The 17,642-nt window shown below is 39.3% G+C and overlaps 1 protein-coding gene across 9 annotated transcripts in view; it reads left to right on the top strand.

Moving 5' to 3' along the window:
- UTRN (utrophin) overlaps positions 1–17,642 on the top strand; it is a 492,724-nt gene that overhangs the window by 365,024 nt on the left and 110,058 nt on the right. For all 9 annotated transcript variants that reach the window (XM_040448951.1, XM_040448950.1, XM_040448952.1 and 6 more), the window contains one exon: positions 12,312–12,441. In XM_040448951.1, the coding sequence (XP_040304885.1) occupies positions 12,312–12,441 (130 nt within the window). The remainder of the gene's footprint in view (positions 1–12,311; positions 12,442–17,642) is intronic.

Here is a 17,642-nt window from a genome sequence, read left to right as displayed (position 1 = left end):
AGTTTGAAGACATATATGCACCCGTGTGTTTATTTCCAATATCCAAGATGTGGAAGTAACTTAAGTGTCTGTCAATAGACGAACAGATGAAGAAGATGTGCTATATATAGATAATATCACCCATTAAAAAAAGAATCAAATCTTGCTATTTGTGACAACATGGGTAGACCTGGAGGATATTATGCTAAGTGAAATAGGTCAGACAGAGAAAGACAAATACCATATGGTGTCACTTACATGTGGAGTCCTAAAAGCAAAACAAATGAATAAACGAAATGGAAACAGACTCATAAATACAGTAAACAAACTGTTGGTTCCCAGGGTAGGGAGGGGCTGGTAGATGGGTGAAACAGGTGAATGGTGTTAAGAGATATGAACTTGGAGTTAAAAAAACTTAGTGTCGTGAATATATAATATACAGCATAAGGAATACAGTCAATAATATTGTAATAGCTCTATATGATGACAAATGGTAACTAAACTTACCATGGGGATCATTTTGTAATGTATAAAAATATCAAATCACCACAATGGACACAGGATACCAATAGGATATTGTACGTCAATTATACTTCAGTAAAAAAAAAAAAAATAAATAAAAGTAATAATTTGTTCAGTGATAAATGAACTAGATTCCATTTAGTATTCCTTTCTTAAATTTTAAGTTGTGAAAATATCATGGCAGATTTTATAAAATAGAGAATAAAAAATTGACCTTAATTTTACTACTGTAATGCAACCATCTTCATTTGGGTGACTATTTCCTATTTCTAATAGGGCATATCGTCTTAATCCTGACTTTTTTGCTTAGGTATATATATCATGTCTATTTATTCATGTTGCTATGCCGTCATTATCACAGTAATTTTTCAAGGTTATATAATGGTCCCTAGTGTAGCCATACCCTAGTGAGCCTAAATATTTTCCAGGTGTTAGACATTTAATTTGCTTTCAAATCTTTTTAATCATAAATAACTTTATAATGAAAACCTTTGTGTTTGTAGCTTTTTCTTGATCATTTTCCTAGGATATATTCTCAAAGGTGAAATTCTTGTTTCACACAATATGAACATAGTAATGATTCTTGATATATTGCCAACCTACTTTCCTGAGTGATTGAACCAATTTTCCGCCTCTAGCAATGTATGAAAGTGAAGTTTCACTGCACCCTTGCCTGTGATTTCTCATTTTTCCCCCTCTTTCCTGTGGACCTTGTATTATTAGCATTAAAGTGCTGGTATTCCATGCCAGTATGGGAGTTTAGAAAGCAGTTTTAGGATGTCAGATATCTGACTCCATTTCTCTCTCAAAGAGAAGAAAGAGAAGTGGTTGGATGTGTTTGATTTAATTGTCCTTTGAAGGATTGGAAAAAAGATGTCCATTGTTAGACTAATCAGTTGGAGAAATTTCGTATTTATATTAAATTAGTGTATGTGTGGGTCGCCTGGGTGACTCAGTCGGTTAAGCGGCTGACTTCAGCTCAGGTCATGATCTCACAGTCCGTGAATTCGAACCCTGCATCAGGCTCTGTGCTGGTAGCTCAGAGCCTGGAACCTACTTCTGATTCTGATTCTGATTCTGATTCTGATTCTGATTCTGATTCTCCCTCTCTCTCTCTGCCCCTCCCCTGCTTGCTCTCTGTCTCTGTCTGTCTCTCTCTCTCAAAAATAATAAACATTTAAAAAATTTAAATTAGCGTATGTGATATCATTTGGCTAACTATTTTTGCCATCACAGAGCTTTACTTTGCTACTTTAGTCTGGAACAAATTGGTTCACAAAAAGTTATTACACTTCTAAAAATCTAAAGAGACATAAGAAGCTTGGAACCTAGTTTTATACTTTCCAAACTTTTTTGCCTAATCTTGGAGGATCACATAATTCCATTTTTCTCAGAATGAAATAATTGTTCCCTTAAGAGAGTTAAATTCACTTGTTCCTGCTAATGGAAGGTTCGGCACCCATCTCCATCATCCAAAGCTGTAGATAAAATAGCTAGAACTTTCCTTCACAAACTGCAGTGAATTGAAGCTGAGGGAAGAATTCTGTCTTAGAGAAGAGCTGAGAATGTTGGTAAAACTTTAGGTTAGCATCATTTTAAAAGTTAACTACTTATTCTACAACACTGAACAGTTTTGAGATATGTTCACATTCACTGTCTCACCTGTGAAGTTAGTAAAATGAGAGGTTTTGTTATTAACATGCGGAGAAGTTTCAAGACAAACCCAAGGGCTCATGGTAGGTAAGGGCGTGCCTACATCGCGTGCACTGGATTGTCACACAGGCTTTTGGCTACTAATCTCTGCTTTTACTATACCGCTGAATGGTTTTTTAAATATTTCCTTATTCTTCCATACATAAATTCATTGAGGTCCTGCTTTACCCTCTAGGGAATAGATGTGTGCCTTCATAGAGGGCTCAGTCCGGTGTAGGAGTCAGGTCTGCAAAGAAGTCAGGACAGGCACGTGTGCTGAATGCTCCAGCAAAGCAGATGCCTGGAGCTGGAGAGGCTCAGAAGAGAGAGGCCTGGCCCTGCTGGGGAACCAGGTGTTGTTTATACTAATAGCGAGGATGGTATTGGTGCTGTGATGCTAAAGGGTCGGGGAGGACAACCCTTGGGAATCTCTTTGACCAATGAGGGCCAGTGAGAGCGCCAAGAAAGCACACAGATAGTGTGTCGAGAAATAACTTTTTCTTTGACGGGCTAAAGGAGATGACTCCTTCCCTCCTCAGTTGCTCAGAGCCATTCCATGCTGCTTTCTTTGCAGACCAGCTTCCTATGAACTACTCCCGTTTCCTGGGAGTTGCCTTCCTTGATTCTTTCTAGTCCACTTACTCCTTTTTTCATTCATTCATCCCACATATATACCAAGCACCGAGATCTAAACAAGGAGAAGGAGCTTTTGAAGATTTGAAGCAAAAACTTTCTGGATTGCAAAGGGCATGAGGAGGGAACACTTGGCATATTCTAGGAACAGAAATGAAGACTTTGAGACTAGAAATTAGGGTATTTTTAGTAGTTGAGATTGGAGAGCAGGGAGGGTCCAGATCTTGGTAGGAAGTTTAGAATTCATTTGAAGCCGCTGGAGGGTTTTAAGCAGGAGAACCAAAAGATCTGCTTTATCTGTAATTTTAGTATTATGGTCTAGAAAATTTTAGGAAAAGTGCATCTCAGTGAACTTTGGCACTTTTTATAGAGACAGTTTGGATTATGGCTTTAGATTAAGGAAAGGAGAGGGGCGCCCGTGTAGCTCAGTTGTTTGAGCAGCTGACCTTTGATTTTGGCTCAAGTCACATGATCTCACGGTTTGCGAGTTTGAGCCCCACATCATGCATTGTGCTCACAGCATGGAGCCTACTTAGGATTCTCTCTCAAAAATAAATAAACCAATTTGACAATAAATTATTTTTAATAAAAAAAAATAAATTATTTAAAAAATAAAAAAGAAAGGAGAGGAGACAGTTGTTCCTTACAGAGGAAGGGGTGATACCAGGATTTAGTTCACACCCACATAGGTATGTCTCTTCTCCCCTTGTCTCAGTGCAGAGTAACAAGTTGCCAATTTAGAACAGAAGCGGATGTCAGGATTCCTCTCCTTCTTCCAGAGTTCCTCAGACCTTATTTTCATATCAAGTGATTTTTAAGATCCTGCCCATGTCGGTGCTGCCAGAAGTAACTGATGTTACTCAGCCACTCCAGTGAGCCGATGCCATGTTCATGACGAAAATGAACAGCAGCTGATTGACTTGAGAGACTTTCAGACTTAAGGCACCCCAGTCACTTGTTTATGCAGACAGTCCCTGACATCACGATGGTGGACTTACAGTTTTTCGACTTTGTGATGGTGCAAAAGCCATAGGAATTCAGGAGAAACTGTATTTCGAATTTTGAATTTGGATCTTTTCCTGGGCTAGTGTTATGCAGGATGTCCCCTTCTATGATCCTTGGCAATCGTAGCCACAGCCCCCAGGCCACCATGCAGTCACAAAAGGGCCAAGGACGGATCCTGTTGACAACCATTCTGTTCCCATGCAACCATTCTGCGTTTCACTTTCAGTACAATGTTTAATAAATTACATGAGACAGCCAACTTTATTCTAAAATGGGCTTTGTATTAGATGATTTTGCCCAGTTGTAGGCTACTGTAGGTGTTCTGAGCACATTTAAGGTATGATGTTTGGTAGATTAGGTATATTCAATGCATTTTTTTTTTAAATGTTTGTTTATCTTTGAGAGAGGGAGACACACAGAATCTGAAGTAGGCTCCAGGCCCCCGAGCTGTCAGCATAGAGCCAAACACAGGGCTCAAACTCATGAACCGTGAGATCATGACCTGAGCCGAAAATTGGATGCTTAACTGACTGAGCCCCCCGGGTGCCCCTCAGTGCATTTTTTGACTTACGATGTTTTGAACTTACAGTATCCAGACATAACCCCATCATAAGTGAAGGAAGATCTGTTCCTTCTCATCTCTTAATTTCCTTTCCTTCCCAATTATAGCAAGTGGAGAGAAGTGTTCCTAGACATTACAGGAGGATCATTGAGAATCTCTCTCTAGCATTGAAAGTTGAATAAGGAGCAATGTACCCTGTTGCCAGAAACTCCTAAGAATGCCAGTAAGTGGCCAAACAGCATGCTGAGTTTGAAAGGGGCCCAGAAATGATAGGAAAGGTGGACTCTGCTAAACAGGATGTTGGGCTGGGAGAAATTCTGTTGAGAATGAAAACAATGGTTTTAGTAGTTAAAGTCTGATATTTGAATCAGGTCTTCATCAATCAGACATTCCAGGACTTCATTTAGCTTAAACGAGCATTCGGAAGCTGCTTCACAGGGAAAACCATGGAAGACTAGATTACTTCACCTGTTCATTCTGTTTCCTTGAATTGCTTTTCCCTTAATTACCTTGAATCTAATTCCGGTCTCTTTTTCAACACACAGTTCACATATTTTTGGAAAGGTTGCTTGTGCCTCCTTTACCTCCCTCCACCTTCTGTCTCTTTCCTCAGTGCCCTGTTTGTACTTCTGTCAAAGATTTGTGGCACGTCACACATGGTGATCAGCATTCTCCTCTCTTCTGTCGACTGTAAGTTCCTGAAGGACTGGGATCATTGTGTATGAATTGCTGTCTACTCTTGTGTTTGGCATATTTCTTTCAGATTATCTGAATTTAATATCTTTTAAATTGTCTTTGTTGGTGGAAATCTTTGTTGGAAAACTCTGTCATACACTCTTATGCCACCTTACGATGGGAGAGAAGTTGAACGTTTTCTTATGGCCATGGGACATTGTGCTCTTCATTCATTACTTTTGACTTGGAGGTATTTGAGACCATATGTCCTCGTATTAAAAACTTCAGAGCATGTAACTTTTAAAAGACAGTTTGAAGGGCACCTGGGTGGCTCATTTGGTTGAGCATCCAGCTTCAGCTTAGGTCATCGTCTTGCAGTCCGTGGGTTCGAGCCCTGCATCAGGCCGTGTGCTGACAGCTCAGAGCCTGGAGCCTGCTTCAGATTCTGTGTGTGTGTCTCTCTCTCTGCCCCTCCCCATCACGCTCTGTCTCTCTCTCTCTTCCCAAAAATAAGTAAACATTAAAAAAAATGATGAATAAAAGACAATACAGTTTCAGTTGTAGTTGTTGAAATGATTTTGTATCTTCCTCCTTCTTACAGCTGATCTGGTCTAGTGCTTACAGGCCGGAGCTTGATTTCACATGTGCTTGCCCAGAGTGGGGATTGAGGTCTTTGGACTGTTAGAATGGAAAACGCATAAGCTTTGTGGTAAGACCGTCACAGAGAGCATTCTTAGGTTAATGGCCAGACCTTGAGTCAGCAAGGTAACTAGATGTCTGCGGTATAAGAAGTATGTAGTTACTAGGTGCCTTTCCTGTCAACCACAAAGACTTACTTCCCTCTAACTTTCATGATAGGAAACATTTTTCCAGAAGCTATCACCCTCATCCTTTGTGGACCCGGCTCTGACGGTGCCAGCCTGCTAAGCCGGGCAAGCACTTCCCTCAGGGCTTTTGTATATGCAGTTCTCCCTGCCTCCTCTTTTGCCAGATAGTCTCATGGCTGGCTTCCTCACTTCCTTCAGCTCTTTCTTCAAATATCACTGTCTTTGAGATGCCTTCCTACCCCAACCCTCCCTTTCCCCTTTATCCTGTGTGGTAGATTGTTACGACAGTGAATCATGATTCTGTATATCTTGGCCCCTCTGATGAGGATCATTGCTGTTCCCCTCACGAAGAAATGCATTGTATTTCCCCATTCTCTTGAGTCTATGCGGGTCCTCAAGACTTGCTTCCAGCAATAGAATGTGGCCGAAGTGCAAATTCTAGAACTGCATTGTCTTATGTGGTAACCCTTAGCTATATGTGACCATTTATATTTAAATTAAATCAATTATAACGAGATAAAATTTAGAATCCAGTTCTTCGATTATATTAGGCATATTTCAAGTACCACATGGTCGCAAGCAACCAGTGGTTACCATATTGGACAGCATGGTTTTGTAACATTGTTATCATTGCTGAAATGTTCTAGAGGGCAGAGCTGCTCTAGAGCCTATGTCTTAAGAGATCTTGCAGCTTTCATTCCACTCTTTGGGAGCACTAATTACCAGGCTTTGGAGGAGCCCTGTCCAACCTACTGTGCATTTAGAGGACCACACAGAGGGAAACTGAGGTATGCCAGCCAGTAGCCCACAATAATTTCCAGACATGTGAATGAGCTCATCTTGGACTCACAACCCCAGTTAAACCACAGATGACTATAGCCACAGGAGTAATCTTTGGTGGCACCAGCAGAAGACCTGATCAAATTGCCAATCCAAAGAATCATGAAAAATAAGTTGTCATTGTTTTAAGCCAATGCGTTTCAGACGGATTTGATACACACTAGTAATAACAGACTCAACCTTCGATGTAATGACTGCAATAGTTTGGAAACTTTGTCCTATGCAGTTAGTTACCTCATGGATCAGGTTGTGGGCAAAAAAGGGAAGATGGAGTGAGCCCATACCACCCCTTTCAGTGAACTCTGTTACTTGTTTATCCAGGGAGAAAAGAAAATATTTGCTATTAATTAAACAATGATCACAATAAAGTAAAATACTTAGTAGTTACTAGCTGATAATTAGATGATAGGAAGGGCTGGCTCAATCTGTGGAGCATAAGACTCTTGATATCGAGGTTGTAATTTCAAGCCTCATGTTGGATGTAGACATTTATTTAATAAAATCTTTAAAAAAGTACTTCTGATAATTAGGCGGTAGGCAAAAACTAACCTTGCCTCAAAAAATTATTTGGTCAAATCCAGAGCGAAATGGAATCCAGTAGTTATTCCAATTTAGAATAATCGCGTGTGGGAGACTTCGTTATATTTTGCTCTTCTATGTTGTGGAATCCTACCAGGTATTTAATCTGAAAGCAGTTCTTCCTTTATTCCTTATTCCCTAAGCAGTTATTGAGTACTTCCTATATATGTCTAGGCAAGCACTGAAGAGAATTTCTAGTGATTAAGATGTGAGCCTTACCCTAGAAGAACTGACAATGTAATGGAGGGGACACATGCATGGTGACAATATATCAGCATGAGCTGTGTTAGAGAAGTAGGAAGTGCTCCAGAAACTCTGAGAGTGGGAGCATACTGAACATACACAATGAGCTATTACTTTGCAGATGGGGGGGGGGGGAGAGGATAGAAATAAACACATTACCTAGGGAACTTTCGTGGGAGAAAGAACAGAATTATTATTTTAATAATAACTTTATTGAGATATTATGCACATAGTATAAAATTCAAATGAACAGTTCAGTAGCTGTTAGTGTATTCACAGGATGGTGTAACCATCATCACTGTCTAAATTTAGAACATTATCCCCAAGAGACACCCCATACCCATGACCAGTCACTCCCCCACTCTTCTCCCAACTGTCCAGCACTAAGCAACCACTGTTCTACTTTCTGTCTCTATACGCTTACCTATTTGGACATTCATAGTAATGGGCTTCTGTGCCTTGCTTCTTTCACTTAGCGTAACATTTTCAAAGTTCATCCATGTTGTAGCATGTGTCAGTATATCATTCATCTTTATTGCTGAAGAAGATTTTCATTTTTTGGATATACAGCATTGTGTTTATCTGGTCGCCAATTGATGTTTGGGCTGTGTTGACAATTTTGGCTATTACGAATAATATTGCTGTGAACATCCATGTATGAATTTTTATGTAGACTTAAACTTTCAGTCCTCTTGGGCATATACCTAGAAGTGGACTTGCTGGGTCATATAGTAACCCTTTGTTAAACGTTTGAAGGAACTGCCAAATTGTTTTTCAAAGTGGCTGCACCATTTTATCATTCCACCAGCAGTATGTCAGGGTTCCAACCTCTTCACATCTTTGCCAATCCTTGTTATTGTCTGAGAACAGAATTGTTTTGAATGAAAATATAAAGTCATTAAGACAGAAAAATTCCTATCAGATTATGCTATACTCATTTAAGGCAGCCCACATAGAAGTTATGTGATATTAGAACCTACAGCTGAATGCCACTTTGTAGCTCTGTATACAAAACAACTCTGTTGGAGTCTAATTATCTTATCATTAATGTTCACCAGGTGGTTAGGAAATGCTGGTTTTCTTTTATGTCTAAGTGAGAGGTAAAAGATGGTGAAATGATTATATGTACAATACTGTTCCAAAGTTAAACCCATTTCTGACATGCAATTAAATATAATTGAAATAGGACAAATTGAATAGCAAAATTAAATTTGCAAAATATTGTGTGAACAGATATTATTAAATGTATGCTCTTTAGGGTCTTTGGTTGGTGACTTGGCATTGGGGCTTGAGCCCCACATTTTTCCTTACTTGGCATGATTCCCACCTGCCCGCACTTGCCTCTTCTCCCCTACCTTGGCATGTCAAAGGAGTTCACGAGACATTCCCCTGCCAACGCCCTATGCAGAGAGGGTGTTTCAAAAAGTGCTGAAGTTTAATGTGGCTAGGAAGGAAAATAGATTCTCCACCTCTGGAGGGGGCTTTCTCAGACTCAGATTTGTTTTTCGTGAATCTAGGAGACTTGACTATGATATCGTAAAAACCAGAAATGTAAATATGACAGTCATTACCCCACCACCACCACCACCTTGTCCAGCTCTTCACTGGCTTCCCAGTGCCCATTATTGGTTGTCTTCGATGCTTAGTGAGGACATCATACAGTGGTTTTTGTGACCTGATACCTGCTGGGCTCTTCAGCACTTGGTGTTTGTAGTTCCCTAAGTACACACACTGACATACTCCTTTATTCTTCTACCAGCATTTAGTTTCCTCTTTTGAAAGTACTCTTGTCTCTCTTGTCTCTCTTTCCTCCACCAGGAAGCAATTCTAAGCCCCCTAGCTCTACTAGGTCCCAAAACACTGATGCGGGTGCTTTGTTTACCACAGTGAAAAACAAAAACCAACCAAACAAACAAAAACCCAGAAAATGTCCTTGGACTTGTGGAGCTTATACTTTCTCTGAGAGAAACAGACAATAGACAATAGTCATACTAACTAAATACCTACCTTGCATAGTAGAAGATGTTGGGAAATGTAGCAGATGGGAGAGTTGGAATTCTACATTAAATAGCATGGGTGGGTGGGCCTCACTGAGAAGGCCTCTTGGGATAAGGAATATGCTGTGTGGATACCTGGAGAAAGAGCCTTCTGGGCAGAGTAAACAGCCAGCCAGTGAAATTGCCCGTCATGACGTCATCTGTGTTAGAGTGATAAAAGTCCAGCCATCAAGGAAGTTGACAGGCTAGTTTTCCCAAGTATCCTTCCTGTAGACAAACATGTATTTCCATTCAGAGGTTTGAAAACCTAAAAATAGTTCTAATCCAGATCTCTCCTATGCCATTTCCCCTCACCACACTCCTCAATGCACATTTTGTGGACTAATAATAATCCAGAACTCCCAGCTGGGCCCTGCTGCACACCTAAGTCATATGGATCATATTATATTCTTTTTCCACCATGAGATCAGGATTCACCCTCTGTGAAATATGTGCCCCTAATCATTTTATGTTTCCAGAGGACCGGGTCTGCTTCTGTCCTCCATTCTCTGAGTCACATTCCTTTACGTTCTGTCCTCTCTCAGGTTTTAATTCCCTTCCACATCATCACCCAGTTGGTGTTCCCTGGTTTCTCTTTAGTGCCACGTCTGTAAAGACTGCCTGTGAATCCTCATCCTATTTGCTCAACCGGAAGGAGGAGGTGTTCCAGCTCCTTCAGCTTCCCCGTTAGCAGCTTGCCCTAAATAGGGTCATGTCTGGGACTTCACTTCCCAAAAGAAGAAACCTAGCAGAGCGCTTGCACATTATTGTAAGAATCTTTACCTCTCCCAAATTTACTGGTTAGATTGGGGCTTGGGGAATAAATACTCTTGATCACTAAAATTTTTATAAATCTGATACATTACCCACTGTTTTTCAGTGCTGTCTTTTCAGCAACATGTTCTTTCATACCATTATTTCATATTTTATATTTCCAGGTGCTTCAGGAAGTAAATACTAGGAGTACTTTCATTTATCTGGAGCTTCTTGCTATAACACAGTAATCTAAATTTAAAGAAAAGGCTCAAAACCCGGAAATGTGTACAGATATTTCTGCATTAAAATGTGTTTTCCCCCATTTCTCTTCTGTCTCTTTTATTTCCACATATCAGAAACTTTAAATGTCAGAAGATTGTCTTGTTTGTCTTGAATGTCACATCTTGGGACTCATTCACAAGCTGCATTTCTTAATAGAAACAGTGAAAGCTCTGTCACATAGTCATTTAATGCCCCTCGATGCTAGCGGATGTGGGGATTTATTGACCTGTGCTTGCCTCACAGTCTGTCTTTGGTTATATGGATGCTGTGTAAATGTATCTACGGGTTTTAGAGCAAGTTTTAATTCATCCTATATCCTGTGCGTTATTACTATGTCTAAATCGCGGGTGGGTGCTCTTTTGTTGTTGTTCACTCTCTCCTTTTCATATAAATTTTTGGTCAAGATAATAATTGTAAATAGTTTAAAAGTCTAATAGCATTTACAGTGCTTATCACAAAATCCAACATTCTGTCACTCATCTCTCCTCACCCTTGCCCACCAGTGACGTTCTCTTTCAAACTCATCACTGGTGTTTTTCTGGTGTTTAGCTCTGGTTTTTCACATCAGATGATTATTCTGGGTTTCTAGATTTTTTTTTCTTTCATCTCTTGTGGACGATGAGGATTTAGCCTGCAAATACCCTGTCATCGCAACATATGTCAAATGCCATTTAAAAAAAGCAGTTGTGTTCAGAAGCCAAAATTTTACTGATTCTAAAATAGTAGTACAATGCAGTATTTTAGAAAATGAAAGCAGAGTTTTAATAATGCATTGTCAGGGAACTGCACTAAAAGCAAAATATTATTAGAGCCACTAGGTGTTTCTGTGTAGAATTTTAAGAGGATAACAATAATATTAGAAACAATTTTGATTTAGCTGTAGCATTCAGATAGTACGTGAGAAAATCTTCATTTCCTCTTACCTTGCAATAGTCAGTGAGTGAGCTTTGTTTTTAAACTCTAGTCAATTTGAGTCTTAATCACCAAACATTTTATGGGAGCAGAGGTGAAAGTTTAACCCTACTTAAAAGAACAAGTGTACTAAAGGCAAACTTCTGAGAATCATAAATTTGCATGAAAAACTTCACAAGGGAAAAATCATAATTGCCTCAGCGTGAGAGATGGAACGTATTTGAAGATAATTGGAGACTGTCTTTTATGTGTTCTCTTTGGTTTAGTTTTGATTTCATGTACTTTAATTTGTTTCTATCTCTTAGTTTTTTTCTTTAATATATTCTAAAGAATGTAAAGCACTTCTGAGGATCTCATTACTACTTGTGAAATTGCCTTCTTCAGTACCATTGGATGTAATTTTTTTTGTCAGTCTTACAAGAAAAAGGTATCTTTGAACAGGCTGTTCTAGTTTAGCAATCTGACAGTAGTGATAACCCTAAAAGTGCATTTTGTGTAAGTTCAAATATACTGTAACAATTTCTCTTAGGTGAATATTGTAAAGATTCTTGTTTTGCATATTTAAGTCCTGTCATGTTTTTGCTTTTATATATATTTCATCATTAATGCGTGTAAAAATTGTATTTTCACTTCTAACTTTGCTTAAATGGTTATGAGTCATTCTGTCATTCCCTTGATAAGTATGATCAGAAGTAGTTTCATTGGAGATGTTCCATTACTTGGTGAACACAGTAGTTACAAATTCAACTTTTGCTTCTCTTTGCAAAGGCCCTGAGACGTGAGTTAAAGGAGAAAGAGTATTCTGTCTTGAATGCAATAGACCAAGCTCGAGTTTTCCTGGCTGATCAGCCAATTGAGGCCCCTGAAGAACCAAGAAGAAACCTACAATCAAAAACAGGTGAGATTGGTTTCTTTCATACATCATAAAACACATGTGAGGAGAACAAAAACCTGAAATAAAGTAGGAGATTTTCTTACAGTATTTCAGCATCTAATAGTAAAATTTTACCTCTGAGTGTTAGTTTAATCAAATATGTCATTATTTAACAAATATCTAGATTTTTAAATTAAAAATGAAATGGCTGTATAATTCATATCCTTATTTTAAAAGGACATTAACTGCAGAAGAATGGATTTAGGAAAAGGCATCCTGTAACTAACAATAATTTCTTGGAGAAAGAAGAATTTACATTTCTTATATTTAAGCAAATTGATAACTTGAAATACCCACAAAGATTTTTTTAAACTTCTAGTTTTCCAGATAACTTTTTAAAATAAGACACTAAAGCACCTTTCTTTTACAAGCAGACAATAGAGTTTATTTAAATTAAAATCAACCCATTTATGTACTATTTATGCACTTTGACTTAAAGTTGAAACAGTAACTAACTCATTAGCAAATAGCAGTCAATCACACAGTAAATTTAAGAGATGAATTTTGGGTCCAACATAGATCTTCATTATGATTTTTCACTGTTGTCAATAAAAGCATTCTGATGCATTTTTAAAACAAGCATACCATTCAGACTATTTAAAAAATTAAAAAAATATATTTTAGAGAGAGGGAGAGCACAAGTGAGGGAGAGGGATAGAGGGAGAGAGAGACTCTTAAGCAGGCTCCATGCTCAGCCTGGAGCCCGACATGGGGCTCGATCCCATGACCCTGGGATCATGACCTGAACCGAAATCAAGAGTTGAATGTTCAACCACCTGAGCCACCCAGGCACCCCTGAAAATATTTTTTCATCCCTCACTTCACATAGTGCAGGCAGATCTGAAAGACTTCTCCATGCTGCGTCCCACAGCATAATTCATGAGCATTTATTACTTGTAAGGAAAGTACAGGTGGAAAATGCTTTTTTTGACTGTAGCCAAACTGGATCAGATATTTGGACAAGCAGCCATTTTCCTCCTCACCCTTTCTCAGAGTAGGGTCTGAGGAATTTCAGTCTGAATAAATTTCCCATCAAGATCATGATGTTCCTTTCACTCATATGCAGAATTGGAGAAACTTAACAGATGACCTTAGGGGAAGGGAAGGAAAAATAAGATACAAACAAAGAGGGAGGCAAACCATAAGAGACTCTTAAATACAGAGGACAGACTGAGGGTTGATGGGGGTGAGGAAAATGGGTGATGGGCACTGAGGAGGGCACTTGTTGGGATGAGCACTGGCTGTTGTATGTAAGTGATGAATCATGGGAATCTACTCCTGCAGCCAGACTATAGTATGTTAGCTAATTTGACAATTAAAAAAACATCATGATGTTCTTTGCCCTTTAAGCCTAGTTTTATATGTATGTCTGTGTACACACATACACACACACACACACACGCACACACACACACAGCATACCTATATTTTCTAGCATTCATTTTTAAAAGTTTTTAAAAAGTGTTTATTTTTGAGAGAGAGAGAGAGAACACAAGTAGGGGAGGGGCAGAGAGAGAGAGAGAGAGGGAGAGGGAGAGAGGGAGAGGGAGATCCCAAGCAGGCTCCACGCTGGCAGCACAGAGCCCCATACAGGGCTCGAACCCACAACTGTGAGATCATGACTAGAGCCAAAATCAAGAGTTGGACGTTCAACCGACAACCACTCAGGCGCCCCTTCTAGCATTCATTTTTATTTTCTGCTGGTAGCATCATTGTCTTTCCAGTCAGCCTACTGGGGACTTAAGCCATTGCTGGGCCTCCACTTCCAACAAACCCGTCAGTGTGCAAATCCCTGTAATTGTTACGTCTCACTTTGAAGAAGTATTCCTTCTGAGTACTCTGTTGTATATGTATCACACACACACACACAACATGCACACACACACATAGTAGGTGCTTACTGCACAGTTGATGAATGAAGGCGTGCATGCATGTGCCGAGCACCTGTGGGGATGCTTGGGCCTTGAGGAGGTTCAGGGAAGAGGGAGGACCACCTGGGGCAGGATCGTCACAATCAGCGTTCCCCAGTGAGGAACAGAGTGGCTTTGCCTGGGCAGCTGGTAGGAGTGGGGAGCTTGTCCGTGTTGTCTGGTGCAGATTACAGAGGACCTGGAAAGTCGGACAGAACATTTCAACTTAACACAACAAGAAAAAAGGCACCATTAACAATTGTTGTTAAGCTTGGAAGAAAAAATAAGTTCACTTGTCTCACCTTTTCCAATTTAAAGTCCACCTTAAACCTGCTTTTCTTGTCCTTGCTTCCCTAGCACTTTCCAGAGAATAGAGGAAATGTTTTTGTAATAAACTGCTTCATAGCAATAAAAAAATGTTATCATATCACTAAAGCTTCACTTTACTATAAATTTTCCTTCTCAGTGGTTAGTTAGTCTAAAGGATAAGATAATACTGCTTTTTTGAGTTCTTATTTTGCTGATACATTTGGGATGTTGCCAAGCCCCATGTCCAATACCATACTGGGGGCAAGAGAAAGAGTCATCAATTTAACTTTATGATTTTCTTGTGATTTGGTTTTTTATGATTAGCAACTTTTATACTTTCTTTCCCATTATTGTTTTCTGCAGTGCTAGCTGATGTTACCTGTTGGTAAAAGTAAATGAAAGAAAATTATCCAAAATAGCTTTTATACTTTTGTTTTCACCATGAATTAGATAGAGCTGCTATCAGAAATAGCATTTGAACATTAGTTGTCTTGTGTGATGCTACCTGGAGTACTCCCTGTTGGAGGGGTAGAGCAGGGAAGATAGAAAGATTTTTTATTCTATTTAATATGCTGTGTGTACCATGCCATTGGGACACTCCAAAATGAACCCATCTCTTTACTTTTCAGTAACTGGTTCAGAAAATACTTCTCTGCATGATTTTTCTTTTCTAAATGCCTTTTCTTCTTCCAGTTCTTTTTTTTTTTCCTTTTTTTTTTCTATTGTCAATTATCTTACAGTGGGGTGTGCGGGGGGGGGGGGGGGTTAACCCGTGGTGTTTTACTTGGGTGCTGTGTATCACAGGTATGAGTTGTTCTCAGGCTTCTGTCCTATTAATTGATAAATGCTATTAAAAAGAAGCAAAGTAATTATTTCAACTAAATGATAAGTTGCTGATAAAGAGTCTCATCAGGTATGCTCTGCTAGATATTTCCATTCTTTCCCCAGTTTTTTTGGGATATAAGTGACATATAACATTCTGTGAGTTTAAGGTGTACAACATAATGATTAGATGTATGTGTATATTGTGAAACAGTCACCACAATAAGTCTAGCTAATATCCATCACCACACACAGTTACAAATTGTATTCCCTTGTTATGAGAACTTTCAAGATCTACTCTCTCATCATCTTTCAAGGATGTATATTTAAAATATTTAAAGATCACCGTTAATGTTACTTGCCTTACCTTAAGCCCTTGCCATTTTTTTGTTAGGACTATTGTTACTTCTTTTTTGTTTTTAAACATTTATTTATTTTTTAGAGAGAAAGGGAAGAGACAGTGCTTGTTCATGTGGGGGAGGGGCAGAGAGAGACAAGGACCGAGAGTCCCAACTGGGCTCTGCAGAGAGCCTGATGTGGGGTTTGAACTCATGAACTGTGAGATCATGACCTGAGCCAGTCATGTGTCCAACCGCCTGAGCCACCCAGGTGCCTCTCTTGTTAGTTCTTTCTTAATTGTTATCTCTGCATCAACATAGACACTACAGTGATACATCTGAAACTCAGAACTGGCATTTGCTCCCCTGGTTTAAAAACCACCAGTAGCGCCTGTGATAACATCTGAGCTCCTTCACTGGGCCCACAAGGCTGGACAGGGATTTGGCCTGTTTTCCCGTGTGGCAGTGTCTTATCTCTCTCTCTGCCTCCAAACTGATGTCCATTTGCCACCAAACTACTAGTGATGTTCTGCAGGCAATGGATTTCCTTGTCTTTCTCCTGTGGCTTACCGTCCTGTTTTTGTTGTGTGTGTGTGTGTGTGTGTGTGTGTGTGTGTGTGTGTGTGTGTGTGTTTTCTGTGTGTGGGTCTGTCTTACCTGAATTCTGACTCCTTCCTTGTTTGCACACTCAGCCCCTGCTCATCCTCTCCCAGCCAGTGAAGGCTCAGTGTCTTTCGGGGTCCTTTTCTCTCAGCTCTCTTCCATGCCTCCCTGGAGGGTCTCTCCGGGATCTCTCTGACTGTGTTACCGGTATCTGTGTCCGGAGCTCAGCCCTCCCTGTACTTAGCGACCTTTCTCACTTACTGAGAATCTGACTATGCAAAATTATCTGAGCAACCAAGATAAATATTATATAGCAAATGCAGTGAAGATCCTTAGTTTTACTCACGGAAAAGCTGCTCTCTCAGAGGTATTAGCTCTTACTTTAGACGCTGTTGTAACTAGTTTCACTTGTTTCCCAGTGAATCGTGGGCATGTGGCAAATGGAAAGGACAGGACACGGAAAAGGGTGACCGTGAGCAATGATTGCCGGCAGTGACAGCAATGAGGAGAAAGAAATTATAAAAAGGATATATGACACTTCTAAACTAATGCAAAACAGAGTAGTCTTTGGGGCTTTTTACAATAAAAGAAAAACTGAAGCTATGAATTATGGTCTATTTATTTTTGAAGACAGAATGTAAATCAGTTAAGAGAAGGCATAGGAATTTATGCTCTGTTTTAGTTTGTTTCCTTTTAAAATGGCAACCGTAAAAATACAGAGCTGAAGAGGTAAAGTGTAGCTGTCTGGAACACTGACTGCCCAGAATAACTCATTCCCCTTATACATGGTTATTAGGTAAATATAATTTTAATTGAACTAGAATCATCTGAATAATTAAAGAAATTTTACAAAGTTCACAACTTTGTCAGTATCCCTTTGTCTGGTTTGAACAATATGGAACTGTTTAATTTGATTTCATCTGTATCGTGTCCAGTAATTTTCCTTTTAACACAATCGAATTGTTTTTCATTTGATTTTAGTCACCTGGTTTATATCTGTTAAAAGGTCGAATAAGACAGTAAATGTCTTGTTGTCCTTTGTATTGTTCTTTGTACTTCTAAACCACTTTTGTATTCTCCTAACTATCCCAATAAGTCAGGCAGATAGAGCAGCACACCTTTTCTTTCTTTCTTTCTTTCTTTCTTTCTTTCTTTCTTTCTTTCTTTCTTTCTTTCTTTCTTT

The sequence above is a fragment of the Herpailurus yagouaroundi genome, unplaced genomic scaffold (genome assembly GCF_014898765.1).
Source record: "Herpailurus yagouaroundi ecotype Mexico unplaced genomic scaffold, PumYag 198, whole genome shotgun sequence".
Classification (NCBI taxonomy): domain Eukaryota; kingdom Metazoa; phylum Chordata; class Mammalia; order Carnivora; family Felidae; genus Herpailurus; species Herpailurus yagouaroundi.
This window is presented reverse-complemented; position numbering and strand designations above follow the sequence as displayed.